At 45.4% G+C, this 15,276-nt stretch overlaps 1 protein-coding gene and 1 long non-coding RNA gene across 8 annotated transcripts in view; one reads left to right on the forward strand and one right to left on the reverse strand.

Annotated features, from left to right (window-relative positions):
* Window positions 1–15,276, forward strand: part of FANCC (FA complementation group C) — a 151,623-nt gene that overhangs the window by 84,762 nt on the left and 51,585 nt on the right. For 6 of the 7 annotated variants that reach the window (XM_048850183.1, XM_075128652.1, XM_048850185.2 and 3 more), the window contains one exon: window positions 6,285–6,441. In XM_048850183.1, the coding sequence (XP_048706140.1) occupies window positions 6,285–6,441 (157 nt within the window). The remainder of the gene's footprint in view (window positions 1–6,284; window positions 6,442–15,276) is intronic. The other variant, XM_075128651.1, reaches the window with a different exon arrangement.
* On the reverse strand, window positions 617–13,218 carry LOC125636677 (uncharacterized). Its single transcript, XR_007356681.2, has 2 exons — window positions 12,555–13,218; window positions 617–4,226 (listed from the first exon to the last, which is right to left on the reverse strand). It is a non-coding gene; the product is annotated as an uncharacterized LOC125636677 (long non-coding RNA).

The raw sequence follows: 15,276 nt of genomic DNA on the forward strand, positions 1-15,276 counted from the left end.
CTTCACCTAGGTTTTCTGGAGTGAAAAGGGTGTTTCCTTCACAATGCACAGAAGTCTTTGCTGGAGTCCATCTCATAAATTTGAAACTTTTTGCTCACCTGTCCTCATACTGTGTGTCTGTATTAAACTGTGTCCATATTCTAAGGTTGAGATAGTTTGGCACGATCTACCATAATAGTAGTAGAAGAAAATGTGGCTGTTACTCTAGATATCATGTTTTCTGAACTAATCCTCAGACTGAGGTTTTTGTGTTTGTTTTTGTTTTTTTTTTAAAGCCAACAAAACAAAAAAAAATCCCCCTCCCTCTGAAATTCCTGCTTTCGGCAGCTATATAGCTTTAAAAAGACATTTTTGGAAACAGTGAATTCCTCATATTTAAATGATCCTCTGGGAACCTTTTCTCCCCCATGCATCCACCTTTTTCCCATCTCTTCGAAGTCCCTAAGCTGGCCCCAAAAATAATTTTAGCTAAGGAGGGCTGGACGCTAGTTCTTCTGGAGCCCATCATCATTATGTCTGCGAAGTTCAGATGAGATTGCTGAAGAAGACCAGAAATCAGTGTTTCCCCGAACGGCTCCAGTAACAGCAAAATAAAACATTGCATTGGTAGATGATATCAGGGCAGCAATTTTTAATTTATCGTTGTACATGTGCTACTAGATAAATACTCCATCAGAAACTAATGAAGTCTCTTTGTTTTAGTGAAACTTTATCTGAAAATCCAAAAGGAATGGGTTGTCTTTGACTTGTCTGTTTCCTGTGGCTTCAGATCAGCACTTTCCACAAGTAGTGGTAAAAATTCTGGAAGCTTTCCTAGGACAACTGCCCTAGGATAGACTGTCCAAACTGAGTCAATATCACTTGAGTCAACAGGCAATAAATCATTACAAATATTTTTGTCGCTCCTTAATGTGAGTCTGAACATTTTCTGTGGTGATAGAGGGTTTTTCTGTGATCAGAGGATTTTTCTGAATCTAATACTCTGACCTGTGTTTTACCTTTTCCAGTGATTGTTTATCACAACAAGCTAAAGGAATTCCGTTTGTATTGTTGTTGGCCACTTTATTCATTGAGGGCCTCTGAAAGTACTTGTGAGGGTATTCCTATGCATAGATGTGTTGAGCTCATTATTCTTTGTATGGTGGGCTCTTGGTCTTCTATTGAGGTTCTTGTAACCTTCAGAGGGACTTAATTACATTTTTCTACTTCAGTCACCTTTCATTATTTATCTCCCTATTCTTCACCTCTGTCTGTCTGCCCTTTACAGCCTCTGACCTCAAGTTATGAGCCTTACTTGGCTTCTTTCTGGATATCCAAGAAGACTGCTCCTTTAATTAGTTATTAGTAAATGCTAGAAAAGTAGTATGACTAGTAACCTACCAGAGAACCCAGTGGTGTCCCCTGTGAAGCATGCCCAAGTTCCTCTGGCACAAGGACAGAGAGGACAGTTTGCTCCCAGTATAAGAAATATTTTCCTGCCTATGAGTTAAAGTTTCTCTGTGTGGACTTTGCATTTATCCTTTTTCAAAAATACAAAGAAGTGTCCATTTTTCACTTGTCATTTTCTGATTTAAAATCAGAAAGAAAGCTTGAAATAATACATATCAAACCACAAAAAACAATATAAAATTAATGTTAATCTAATCTGACACTCTTCTTAATTCACCCTGCTGAGCCAAGACGTTGTAGTACAGTGCATATAATATATACACATTAATTTAATGGTTAAACAGTATTTTGAAAATGTAAAGTACTGCACATGTGTTAATTATTTTTGCTGTTTTCCTCTATCTGGAGATGTAAAATCTTATGTGAAGCAGCTATGTAGACAACAGTTGTGAACAGAAATTATACAAGTTTTCAACCACTATCAGAATCCTGCATTCCCCTCCTCTTCATCAAGGTCTGCAAGTGCTTGAAACCTGTTCTTTAACTGCAGAACAAAGGCTTTCTGTATTTCAAGGGACTTCAGCTTGTCAGTATCATAATGTCTGTCCCTTGTTTGGTGGACCCACACTTCTCAGTTTTAGCTTGATGGAGGCTGTCACAAGGTGGTGGTTGCTACCAGCATCTGCACCCCTTCTCACTTTCACATCTGTCAGTGAGCGTCGCCATTTGCCATTGATCATAGTCAGTCTGGTTCTTATCTCTGTCATTTGGAGAACACCATGTCAGCTTGTGAATTTCCCGATGTTCAAATAGGGTTCCGCCAATGACTAGGTCATTCATATTACAAAAATCAACAAGCCTTTCTCCATTTTCATTCATGGTGCCACACCCATGTCTTCCCATTGCTCTGTTGTTGTTTGTGTTGTCCTTACTGACCTTGGCATTCAGGTCTCCCATGACAATAGTTAGGTTGTGGTGTGGTACTCTCTCACACTACAGGCGGAGTTAAAAGTAGAATTTGTCCTTTACTTCCTCATCACTGTCATTTGTCAGGGCAGAGCACTGAATCAGGATCTTATTATATTTCCCTTTCAGTCTGGATCTCATAAGTCTGCTGCTGATGGATTTCCATTAAAGCAGGGAATGCTCCACTCCCTTCTTCAAAAGGATGGCAACACCCTCATGGTGTTGTCCATCATCCCATCCAGAAAACAGCAAAGTTTCTCCCAAGGCTGTTGTTAGTCTTCCTGATCCCATCCATCTGCTCTCTTTGACACCCAGCATGTGTGAGCTGTAGCGTCTCATCTCTGCTGTGATCTGAGCTAGCTTCCCTGTTTCATACATTGTCCGTATGTTCCAAAAACCCTTGGTTTTTGTCTTGGTGTTGAGCACTTCAGTCTTCATGCCAGTGGCTTCCTTTTGGCTTTCACCACTGGCAGTCATATGGGTCATTGACTCCTGAAGGCCATCACACACAGTGATGGTAGATTTCTCTGTTGCTGTTTCCGTAACATTTTTTTTACGGGACAAGGTTGTTAGCCCTGTGCCTAACCCCCAACCTGGAGGACCAGGGTATGTTTTGTCTGGCCCCTCCCTCACAGACCAGTCAAGCCTGGTAGAACCTACCAGGAGCAAAAAGCCCCCACCAACACAGACTCTGGGGATCGTTAGAGCACGCAAGCTGTCCCATGATAAGGCATGGACACCAGAGGACAGATCCTAACCTTAGTTCTGTTTAATTCTGCATAATTGGGTGTTACATTAAGATATGCAATTTTTGTTGTATTAAAAATTTTAATCTGAAACTAACCTAATGCCAGTTTTATAATAGCTGTAAACATATTCCAGTGTGTGTTGTGGTGGGATGTTTCCTCTTCTTGGGTGGTTGCTGTGCTCTGCTTTTTGCCTCATGCATAGTATACCCACGTTATGGTGTTGTCCCACTGCAAACCTATGCTTTCTTGGTATCTTATTTTCTAATTATATAATAACGTATTTTAGCTGAGTTATAGTAGAAAGCTAGTCTTTTCATGAGTTGACAGAGCATGGATTTGTTGACTTGCAAGATATGCTGTGAGGTTCACTTAACTGAACTTCTATAAATCAGTTGATAGGCAATTACTATTAGACAGTATAAATTCTCAACTTTTCTATTAAGCCTGTAGTCACATTTTAAGAAGCAGCATGAATAGAGGACTAAAGAGCCAGTGGCGGCTTAGTTCTAATTCCTGCACTCCTACTTACCTGCTGTTTGGCTTTGGGAGAAATCACTTAATCTCTTAGGGTATGTCTACACTAAAAATTAGGTCAGACAAAGTAGCCCGGGTGGGGTGGGAGAGGAGGGAAGGACAAGGCCACATTGTTTATTGTAGTCACACGAACAATCAAACTGTTTGAATGACAGCCTTCTGTTGCTTGGGCCATCCTCTGGAGTGGAGTGGAGTGGCTGGCTGCCTGCCTGGAGTCTCCCCCCCGCGTTCTTGGGCGTCTGGGTGAGGCAGATATGGAACTTGGGGAGGAAGGCATGCGGTTATACAGTGGATGCAGGGAGGGTCTGTGCTCTTGTTGGCTTTCCTGCAGCTCCAACAGATGCTTCATCATGTCCGTTTGCTCCCCCATTAGCCTCAGCATTGCGTCCTGCCTCCACTCTTCGCGCTCACTTGATTCTTTCCTGGCCTCTGCCACTGCACGCCTCCATGCAATAAACTGTGCCCTATCCGTGCAGGAGGACTGCATGAGCTCGGCAAACATGTCCTCGCGAGTGCATTTTTTTCGCCTTCTAATCTGCAATAACTGCAGGGACAGAGATAATAGGGGGAGCGTAGAAACGTTTGCACCTGGGGGGAGATAAAAAGGGAGAGTAAAATTTTAAGATGATACATTTCTGAGAACAAAAGGGAGACTCACAGTGAATCAAGCAATTCACAGCAGACAGCACATGTGCTTTAGGTACAAGATCGTGTTTTGCCTTTTATATTGAACGCCTGCCAGTAGGGTGACACATCACAAACGGCTGGGCAACAGAATTCGGTTTCCAGGCAGCCATGGTAAGCCTTTTGTTACACGGGGTTGGCTTCTTATGCCTTCATAACATGTGGGAATGGTTTCAAACTGCAACGCCATCCTTTCCCATAGCAAGCAATGCTGGTTGGGTTTCACATTTAAAAGGAGGGGCTGTAGTTTTCGGGTAGATGTGCAGCACACACACCACCTCCCACCCCTCCGCGTGGCTAGTCTCTGGGATGATACCTTCTCCCCTCCCCCCGCCGTGTGGCTATTCTCTGGGATGATTCCTTCACTCCTCCCCCCACCCCCCCCACCCCGCCACATGGCTGTTTTCTGGTTGATCCCTTTTAGCCAAGCGCAAACAGCCCAGCATGAATGGGGTCCGTTTACTGTTCCCTTACAAAAATTCCCCTATTTCAACCAGGTGACGATGAATGGTGTCACTCTACTGAGGCTAACACAGAAAGATATTGACCGAATGTTGCTTGAATGCGACCAAAAGCCAGGACCATTCACTGCCATGCTTTTGTGCTGCAATGATTCCAGAATACTTGCTACTGGCTTGGCGTGATAAAATGTCCTACCGTGGAGGATGAAATAAGGCAGCCCTCCCCAGAAACCCTCTGCAAAAGGCTTTCATGGCTTTCAGCTCCAGGAGAGCTTCAAGGAGATGTCCCTGGAGGATTTCCGCTCCATCCCCTGACATGTGATCAGACTTTTCCAGTAGCTGTACTGGCCGTGAATGCATCCCAATTCTTCAGGGCTAATCAAACATTGAACACTATTGCTTTTAAACCCTGTGCTGTAGTTACAAATGTGCACTCACCAGAGGTGCCTTCTCCAGCTTCAGGGTTGGGGATCCCGCCTTGGGAGGGTATTGGCTCCAGGGTGATGAAAAGGTCCTGGCTGCCAGGGAGAACGGATTCACCGCTTGCCTGCTGCGCATTCTCCTCCTCCTCGTCCACACAATCCTCTTCCCTGTGGCGTGAGACTCCCCCCTTGCAGGTGTCCACAGACAGTAGTCGGATAGTGGTAGGGTCCCCCCTAGAATGCCATGCAGCTGATCACAGAAGCGGCATGTATGGGGCTCTGACCCGGAGCGACTGTTTGCCTACTTTGTCTTTTGGTAGGCTTGCCTGAGTCCTTAACTTCCATGCGGCACTGCTGTGTGTCCCTGTTGTAGCCTCTCTCCAACATGCCCTCTGAGATTTTGGCATATATATTTGCATTTCTTCTTTTTGATTGGAGTTCGGCCTGCACAGATGCTTCTCCCCCTACAGCAATTAGATCCAATGTCTCCCTTTTGGTCCATGCTGGAGCTTGTTTGCGATTCTGGGGGGACTGCGTGGTCACCTGTGCTGCTGAGTTCGCCACACTGACCAAACAGGAAATGAAATTCAAAAAGTTCCCGGGGCTTTTCCTGTGTACCTGGCTAGTGCATCGGAGTTGAAAGTGTTGTCCAGAGCAGTCATAATGGAGCACTCTGGGATAACGTCCCAGAGGCCAATGCTGTCGATTTGCATCCGCACTACCCCAAATTCAACCCAGCAAGGTCGATTTTAGCGCTATGCCCCTCGTCAGGGAGGACTACAGAATTCAATTTTAAGAGCCCTTTAGGTTGACGGAATGGGGTTGGTTGTGTGGACGCAGTCATTTTTAAATCAACCTAACGCAGCTAAATTCGATCTAACCCCGTAGTGTAGACCAGGGGCTAGTATCTCAGTTTTCCCATCTGTAAAAGGTAGGTAATAATTAGATATACAATTTTAGGAGAAAGTGCATAAGTATGTATATGTGGATTGATAATTTTGCATTGATATGCAATCTTTTAAATATTTATTCACTTCATGGCTCAGTTTGTAGAAAACAATATTTTCCCATTAACTCAGGAAGAAGATTGCCCTCTCTGAATCAGCTATCCTAAGCTTGTGGCTTCGTCATCTGCCTAGCCTTGAAAAAGCAACACTGCATCTTTTTGAAAGGTTGATTTCCACTCAAACAAGCTCACTGGAACATGTAGTGAGTATCATAAAAGATTCATTTCTGGTATGTACCACAATTAATACATTACATCTTTTCTGCTGAGGGATCACCAAATACTTCTCTCATATACAGCATCATCGAAATCCAGCAACTTCCATGGGGGAGAGTAGCTGTCATGTAGCTACATAACAGTAGTGGAAAGAGGAGAAATTTTTGTGCAGAACACCATGACAGATTCCTACTCTAATAAAATATGTTAAAATTAAAAACTTCACAGAACATGATGCCTTGGCATCAAAAGCTTCATCCATAGATCATAAGAAGATGAACAGAAACAGGCCCTGATTGTCAGAGGTGCTGAGTACCCACTTCTCCCTTTGGAATTATAGAAAAATTTCCTTTCTGGGGACAGATTCAAATCTATCTGGATTTGTATCTAGGGCTCCATGTAGTTAAAGTATTTAAAAGGCAATGTTTAAATTGCTAAACTATGTCCTTATGGATTAATGCATTGTGGGAATACTCATTTACTTGTTTTTTCATGAAAAATCATGAGCAAAAAGTTATTAATTTAAAACATTTGTTACTGTGACAGGTGTCGGTCGGTCCTCCGAGCCCCTAGGGGCGATGGAGAGCTATGGTCTCCGTGGCAGGCCTCAGCCACACCTTCCGGGCATTGGGGAATTAGCGGGGAAGGTGTGCCGGTCGGAGTCAGTAGTGCGCCCCTCAGGCAGGGAGGCGCCGGTCGGAGTCAGTAGCGTGCCCCTCAGGCAGGGGGGCACCAGGGTAGGGGAACGCAGGCCCACCCAACTCCACTGCGTTTCGCCTCCCACCACTGCCGGGGCCCTGGGCTGGAAGTCCTGCCCCTGGGTCAGCGGGGCTCTCCGTGCCCGCTGGCCAAACACACCCACCCCACAGTATAGTTTGGCCCCTGGGCTACTTCCTATCCAGTCTCTCAGGCGGGTCGCTCCGGTCCCTCCATCTCCTCCAGGTATTCCGCTGCGGGCCACTCCCGCTCCCCCTTGGTATCGGACTCACGGTGGCCCAGGCTGCCGTCAGGCCCCTCCAGGTCCTCTGGGTATTCAGCGGCTGGCAGCCCTGGTTGCCACAGGCCTTCCTCCCCGTCAGGCTCCTCCTTGACCAGGGCTTTGCCTGGGTCAGCAGCAGGATCACGAGGGAGCAGCCTGTGTCTGTCTCCCTCCCTGGTGCTCTCCTCACAGGGCAGAGGGCCCTGCCCTTTGTACTTCCTGTCCTACCCTTCCCCTTCCAGGGATTGGCGGAACCTTGGCCTGGCCCCGCCCACTGAGGCTGCAAGGGTGGCTCTTTACCCTCTGGTTCCCTACAGTTACCCTATAATCAGTTTAGATTTTTTTTAGAAATATTCTATTATATAGTGCACCAATTCTACCCAATGTATTTAGAAATTTATAATGATTTGGCACCTGGTTACTTGACATGATTAAAGGCGTCCATTAACAAAGAAATAGTAATAGAACCCCTTTATGAAAGCAATACATTTCAGGATGTATAGGTATGTCATATGCACATATCTTGTATTATGAAAGTGAACCTGAGGCATGGACACTCTGAAATGTGGCATATATGATACTATAATCACACACCTGGAGGTATCGTGTCTTTTAACATTTTAAAATTCTTCTCTCTTCTTCGAGTATTTTTACATGTCCATTCCACTGTAGGTGTGTGTACCCCCTCACGCACAGTTGTTGATCTTTTTCCCTCAGTGGTACTCGTTGGGGCAGCTTGAGCAACCCTTGTCTGCCACTGCTTGCAGGTACAAAAGGTGCAGTGATCACCCTCAGTTGCTTCTTACTCCCAGTGATTGTTGTTGGAGTGCTTTCAGTCTTGCTATAGCAAGTTCTTCCCTTGCTCCTTGTATATAGCCAATTTTTTCTTAGAAGTTAGTAGTTAAGTAAAATCTAGTATAGATAAGTGTTAATATTAAGCTTCAGTTTTTATGTTTTTGTTTTTTTTTAAATCAAATTCAAATTTTGGTACTGGGTCTGGTATCAGAACCATGCCTTGCTTTCTGGGGTTTAAGTCCTGCCTGTCATTGACCCACACCCCAGCTGTCTAAAATGCTTGGAGGAGTCCAACATTACTGACAAGTGTCCATCTGTAAGAGATCCACGCTTGGTTCTAAGAAGGATAGAGCAGCCAGGTTCAAGTGTCTCCTAATGGCCCACCATTGGAGACCTTGCTTTTTAAATGGACTCTGAGTACTGCATTTTGATATGGAGTGCTCCATTGGAGATGTCTACAGCACCTCACTCTCTATCTCTGGTGCCAAAAAAAGAGAGACTGGCCCTTGAGAGACTTAGTACCCTGTTTGGCAAGATCGTCTGTACTGAAGTCAGCTAGAGACAAGGACTCTGGGAAAGACTCTGAAGAGTGCTTCCTAGAGGACTCCTCATCTAAGATAGTCAACCCTAGAACCTGTGTCATGTCTCTCGAGTCCAACCTCTGACGTACCCATAGAAAGACATCAGGGTCAGGAATCAAGACAAGCATCAATGACACCAGAGGTTTATGCAGCCATGAGAGAACTGCTTAACCTCTTGGTGTCTCTGGTTGTGCAGGAAGGTTTCCAACCAGTACCAGTGGTTCCTACTGTCTCTTCAGGAGCATACAATACCATTACTACATCAGAAGCTGGTGCAATCAAGAGGCAAGCCAACTATGGTATCCTTGTACTGCCATCCCTGAGCTCTGGCTACCTATCTCTGGTTCCAATGGGGCTCTGCTCCACTGTTATCAGAGGACTGAGAGTTGTCTTCCTCAGACTCAGAGGTGCAGTCTTTTGTGTCTCAATGTAGGCAGGGCACATATCCTCTGCCAGAGACTTGGGAGCCATATGTCTTGCAGCAGTCGCAGCAGTGTCATTCTCTGAAGGGGCAATGGCCTGGACAAGGATAGGTCCTTTTCTGGACACCATGGGGTGTCCCTCCTCCTGCTAGGGCTTCCTCTTACCTGCCTCAGTCGGTTTCCTCGAGGGCGCACCAAGAGTATTGGCCCCACAGGCAACATTCTTCGAGGACTGGGACCGGGCCTGGTACTGAGTAGCTAGAAGTCGCTTGGGAAGTTCTCCCACTGCAAGACACAGTGCAGGCGCTACCTCTTCCTCCCCATCAGATGAGGCTATGGAGGTGGTAAGCGACTCAGCAGCATCAGAGGTTTACATGGTTCACCAAAGTCTACTGAGAATGGTGGTCTCTGTTATGGACATTCAGGCAGAAGAGGTCTGCGAGAAATCTCACAAGTTGATGGACATTCTGGCTTTGGCAGCACCTTTCAGAGTGGCTCTAGTGACTAATTAAGCCATTCTGGAGCTGGTTAATGCACTCTGGCAGTCCCTCTCTGCCCATTTTGCTGTGGGAGGAAGGGAAGAAGAGAAGTTCTACATGGCTTCTAATGGGTTTGAACATCCGTATTCTTGTCCTCTCCTGGGCTCCTTAGTAGTGGCAGCAGCTAATGAGCGGAAGATGCATGGTACCAGGTGTTGACTCCTAAAGGAAAAAAGTCAAAGGCTGGACTTGTTTGCCTGTAAACTTTATTCTATGAAGTCTGAAACTCAGAATTGAAAACCAACAGGTGCTCTGAAGTCACTATGATACTCTCTGGGAGAACATGATGAAATTTAAGGACAGGTTACTGGATGACTGCAAGCAGGAATTCAATATGATGGTAGAGGAGGACAAGCTGGTGACCAGGACAGCTTGGATGTGGCAGGTTCAGCAACTCGCACCATGGCATCTAGTATAACTATAAGAAAGTAGTGATGGCTGCAGTCTTCCTGCAGAGGTTCAGCAGACCATCCAAGATCTACCATTCTAAAGTCCTTCCTTATTTTCAGACAAGACAGACAATAGACTTCATAGCCTAAAAGAGCGCAGGACAATGCTAAAATTGCCTGGAATCTATGCACTGGCAATGAAAAGAAAGAAGTATTGTTCTCAGCAGTCCTATAGGCATTAGGGCTTTGTTCTGTGATCCTCAGAGTCTCCCTGAAAGCATGGGGATCCCTGAACCCACCAAAAAAGAAAGGCAGAGGTTAAAAGGAGGTGACCACCACCACCACCCTCTTCTGCATCAGCAGGTTCATCTCATCCAGCCGCTTCGTCCAAACAGGCATTTTGATGGGCTGATAAGGATAGTTTACCAGTTCCCACAGTTCTGTCTGTTTCTACCCTTTTTGTTTTCCAGTTGCTTATTTCGCTTCCTAAGTACTTGGTCTCACATAACATCAGATAAGTGGTTCTTAAGCATGGTTGATCTGGGATGTTCCTTCCAGTTTTATTTCTGTCTTCCTTCCATGTCTCTTCAGGAACCACTCTCATGAAACTGTCCTTCAGCAGGAAGTCTAATCCCTCCTTGAAGCAGAAGCCACAGAGGAAGTCCTTTTGTGCTTCAGGGGAAGAGCTTCTATTCCCTCTACTTTCTTATTCCCAAAGCGAAAGATTGTCTCAGGCCTATTTTGTATACAGGAGAATTAAACAGATTCCTGAAGAAGATAAAATTTCATATGGTCACCTTCGCTTCCATGATTCCCTCCCTGAAACAAGAGGACTGGTATGGTGCCCTCGACTTAACAGGTGCTTACTTCCATGTGGCAATATGCCACAACCACTGGACATTTCTCAGATTCGTGGCGAATGGAACCCATTACCAATTCACAGTGGTTCTATTCAGTCTGTCAGCTGCTCCTCATGTTTTCGCAAAGTGCATGGCCATGGTGGTAGGGTATCTTTGAAAATCAGGTGTCCATCTGTTTCCAGATCAGGAAAACTGGCTGGTGAGAGGCAAGTCCAAAGGTCAAGTACTGTTCTGTCCATCAGCCTATCTGCATTCAATACACCGAGCTTCCAGTTCATTGGGACAAATCAATCCTGAAACCACTACAGATAATTGAATTTATTGGAGCAGTCTTAGACTCTACGAAGGCCAAGGCTTTTCTGCCAAAATCAAGCTTTGAAACACTGGGGGTTAGTTCTGGAGCTAAAAGCAAATCCTCTCACCACAGTTCACAGATGCCTCAGATTCCTGGGGTACACGGCAGTATGTACCTGTGTAGTGCAGCACACCACACTACACCTCAGGAAGTTGCAAGGCTGGCTGGCTTCAATGTATGTCCTAAGTAGCTCAAGTACTGGTGTTAGTTTTGTCATCTCTGAACTGGTGAATACACTCTCTGAAAGTTTGGGTGAAGGTCTGTGACAGAGTATAGGCCCCCAGGTATGAGGAAGAGAGCAGAGAGGCTTTGCTGGTTGGGCTAGCCCCACCTATCCAGTCCTGTCAATCATGCATGATTGGGAGGAGGGCTTTAAACAGGAAGAAACTTCAGTAAGCAGGGGGAAAGGAGCAAGACTACCCTAAGCACTAGACTGCAGGAGTAATGCCTGACGTTGCAAAGGGAACTCCTAGGCAGGAGACTTTCATCCCGACCCTGAGGAAAGTACAGCAGACCACCTATGGTAAGACACACAGGCTGAGCCTGCCACAGAAACCCAGACAAAGTGATTTCCTCAACCTATTATCTTGGGACTGGATTGTTGGCAGCACTGTAGATACCCTCCCCCCTTCCCCACCCCTGCTTTCTGGAACCTCAGGGAGTCTCCTTGAAAGCGTGGAGAGTTTGTGACTTCCATTTTGATCCCCCAGCCAGAGAGACTTAAGGAGCCCTACAAAGGGCAGAACCCCCCTTGGGAATAGTAGGAAAGTGGGCTGGTGTTGCTATCACCCAGAGTTGATAACTGGGTGGGGTCAGGTTTCCCCACACCCTGAGGGAGAGAGGAACCACCAAAGACTCTGTTACAGGGTTTTCGTCGTTTCCTTACAACCAGTGCTCACTTTAATCACAGATGCATCACCCTTGGGTGTGGGGTACACATGGGTCACTGTAGACTCAAGGTCTGTGGTCTTCCCAAGAACTGAAGAGACTCTCATAAATGTCAGAGTTGTGAGCTGCTCATCTAGTCTGTTCAGCCTTCCTTTTGCATATCAAGGGGAAAAAATCTGCTAGTAATAACAGACAGCACAGTAATTATATTTTATGAAACCATGTAGGGGGAGGGATGCATTTGACACAGCTGTGCCAGAAGGTGATTCACCTGTGGGACTTTTGCATAGCCAATTTGGTTCACTTCAGAGCTGCTTACCTTCCAGGAGCGCAGAATTTGTTGGCAGATCAGCTGAGCAGGTTCTTCCCTAATCACCATCAGAGTTCACTGTCTCCAGACATGGCCAGATTCATGTACCAGCTGTGAGGGACACCCCAGGTGGACCTATTTGCAACACAGGCCAACGGAAAATGCCATCAGTAATGTTTACAATCCAGGTTCATTGACAGACACATTCCTGCTATCCTGGAAGAATTACTTTTATATGCCTTACCTCTGATTCCATTACTGCTCAGAGTCTTGTCAATGACCGGGCTCACCTCATACTTATAGCGCCAGCATGGCCTCAGCAACACTGGTACTCAACCCTGCCAATCTTGTCAGTCAGACCTCCATTATCTCTCCCGTTGGATCTATGCATGATTACCCAGGGCCATTGGCATCTGCTTCACCCCAGCCTACAAGCACTCCATTTGACAGAGTGGATGCTTCATGGTTAACACCATTGGAAAGGGCTTGCTCTAAGAACATACAGAAAGTACTTCTGAATAGTATAAAGCTTCAAGAAGGGGTACTTATCTGGCTAATAGAAATGTTTTTTCATCCGGTCCCGACAAAAATGTTCCCTCCAAGTAAGCTCTTATCAGTCATGTATTGGGTGGTCTTTTACACCTAAAACATCAAAGTCTATCAGTTAGCTCTATCAGAGTACCTCTGGAAGCTATCTCAGCTTTCCACCCCTTGGTAGATAATAGATCTTTTTTTCCAACCCTATCACCATCAGATTTCTAAAGGGTTTGGACAGATTATACTCTTAGGTGAAAGATCCTATTCCCCTATGGGATCTGATTTTGGTGTTCCCAAAATTAATGGGGCCACTTCTGAACCTCTTGCAACTTGCTCCCTTTCTCTACCTCTCTGTAAATGTGGACTTTTTGACTGTGATTACCTTTGAGGAAAGTGGGTGAGTTGAACTCTGGTACCAGAGCCTCCCTATACAGTTTTCCGTAAGGATAATGTTTACCTCCACCCTCACCCAAAGTTCTTAATAAAGGTGGTCTCCAATTTTAACATTAACCAGGCAATTTATTTGCTGACTTTCTTTCTGAAACTTCACACTCATAGAGATGAGGAGAAACTTCATTCATTAGGTGTTAGAAGAGCTTTGGCTTTTTTTCCATGAAGTCCTTTGGTTCCTTTGGAGCTGGGATTGTTTAGTCTGCAGAAGAGAAGAATGAGGGGGGATTTGATAGCTGCTTTCAACTACCTGAAAGGGGGTTCCAAAGAGGATGGCTCTAGACTGTTCTCAATGGTAGCAGATGACAGAACGAGGAGTAATGGTCTCAAGTTGCAGGGGGGGGGGGGAGGTTTAGATTGGATATTAGGAAAAACATAGTGTTTCACTATGAGGGTGGTGAAACACTGGAATGCGTTACCTAGGGAGGTGGTAGAATCTCCTTCCTTAGAGGTTTTTAAGGTCAGGCTTAACAAAGCCCTGGCTGGGATGATTTAACTGGGAATTGGTCCTGCTTCGAGCAGGGGGTTGGACTAGATGACCTTCTGGGGTCCCTTCCAACCCTGATATTCTATGATTCTATGATTCCTCAACGCAGTTGTTTGTCGCGGTTGTGGATAGAATGAAAGGACACCCAGTTTCCATTCAGAGGTTTTCACCCTGGGTTTCTTTGTGCATTTGTTTGTGTTGCCAGTTGGCTAATGTGATGCCACCAGCTAGAGTATTGGCCCATTTCACTAGAGCATATGCAGCATCAGTAGCTTTCCAAGCGCAACTACCTATTCTGGATAACTTGGTCATCAGTGCACGTGTTAGCTTCTCATTATGCTGTAGTCAAGCAGTCCAGAAGCCATGTCACTGTTGGATGTGTTGTTTTCCAATCTGTTCCTGTAGACTCTGAGCCCACGTCCAGCAGAATGGACGTGCAATCGAAGAAGAAACTGCCCACCTGTCTCTAACAGCTGTTCTTTGAGATGTGTGGACATGTCATTCCAGGACCCACTCTCTTTCCCCTCTCTATCAAAATCTGTCCCAGTAAGAGGAACTGAGGTGGATTAGGGTGGCTCTGCCCTCTTATGCCTGCACATAGTGTCATGCAATGGCAGAGGGCACTCAAGCTGCCCTGATGGGTACTGCTGAGGGGAAAAAGATCTTTGACAACTGTGCATGGGGCTCCCACACATACCTACAGGGGAATGGACATGTGCAACCCATCTCGAAGAACAATTACAGAAAGGTAGGTAACTGTTTCTTATTCATTGCCTCTGCAGATCCCCATTGTAGGTGTTGTGTACCATGCGGACAAGCTACATAATTGCTAGCATTGACCCTGCTTATGCATCAATCAGGGATCTGAACATTTCAGAACTCAAAATTACAGAAGGTTCTGTGCCTGTATACATTCTCAGCTCTCTCTTTTCCACCTGTAAAGTGGTCACAGGAGTATCTCTCCCCCATAATCTATAAAATACAACATAGCTTACAGAAAACATTGGTTCAGTATAGAAAAAGTAAAATCTCTGTTTTAATCTTGGGTATATTATGTATTTCTTTATTTAATATTTATATTACATTCACACACAGAGCCCCACAGCAGGATTGGGACCATATTGTGCTGGGCACATTCCTATTGTACATACTTGAAAATTCAGCCCCTGCCCCCAAAAATTTGCACTCTGAGAAGACAAATGACACACAGAGATGAAGAAGATGAGGGCATTCTGTGTAAAGGAGTAGTGTGGATGA

This window comes from Caretta caretta, chromosome 5 (assembly GCF_965140235.1).
Source record: "Caretta caretta isolate rCarCar2 chromosome 5, rCarCar1.hap1, whole genome shotgun sequence".
Taxonomy (NCBI): Eukaryota; Metazoa; Chordata; order Testudines; family Cheloniidae; genus Caretta; species Caretta caretta.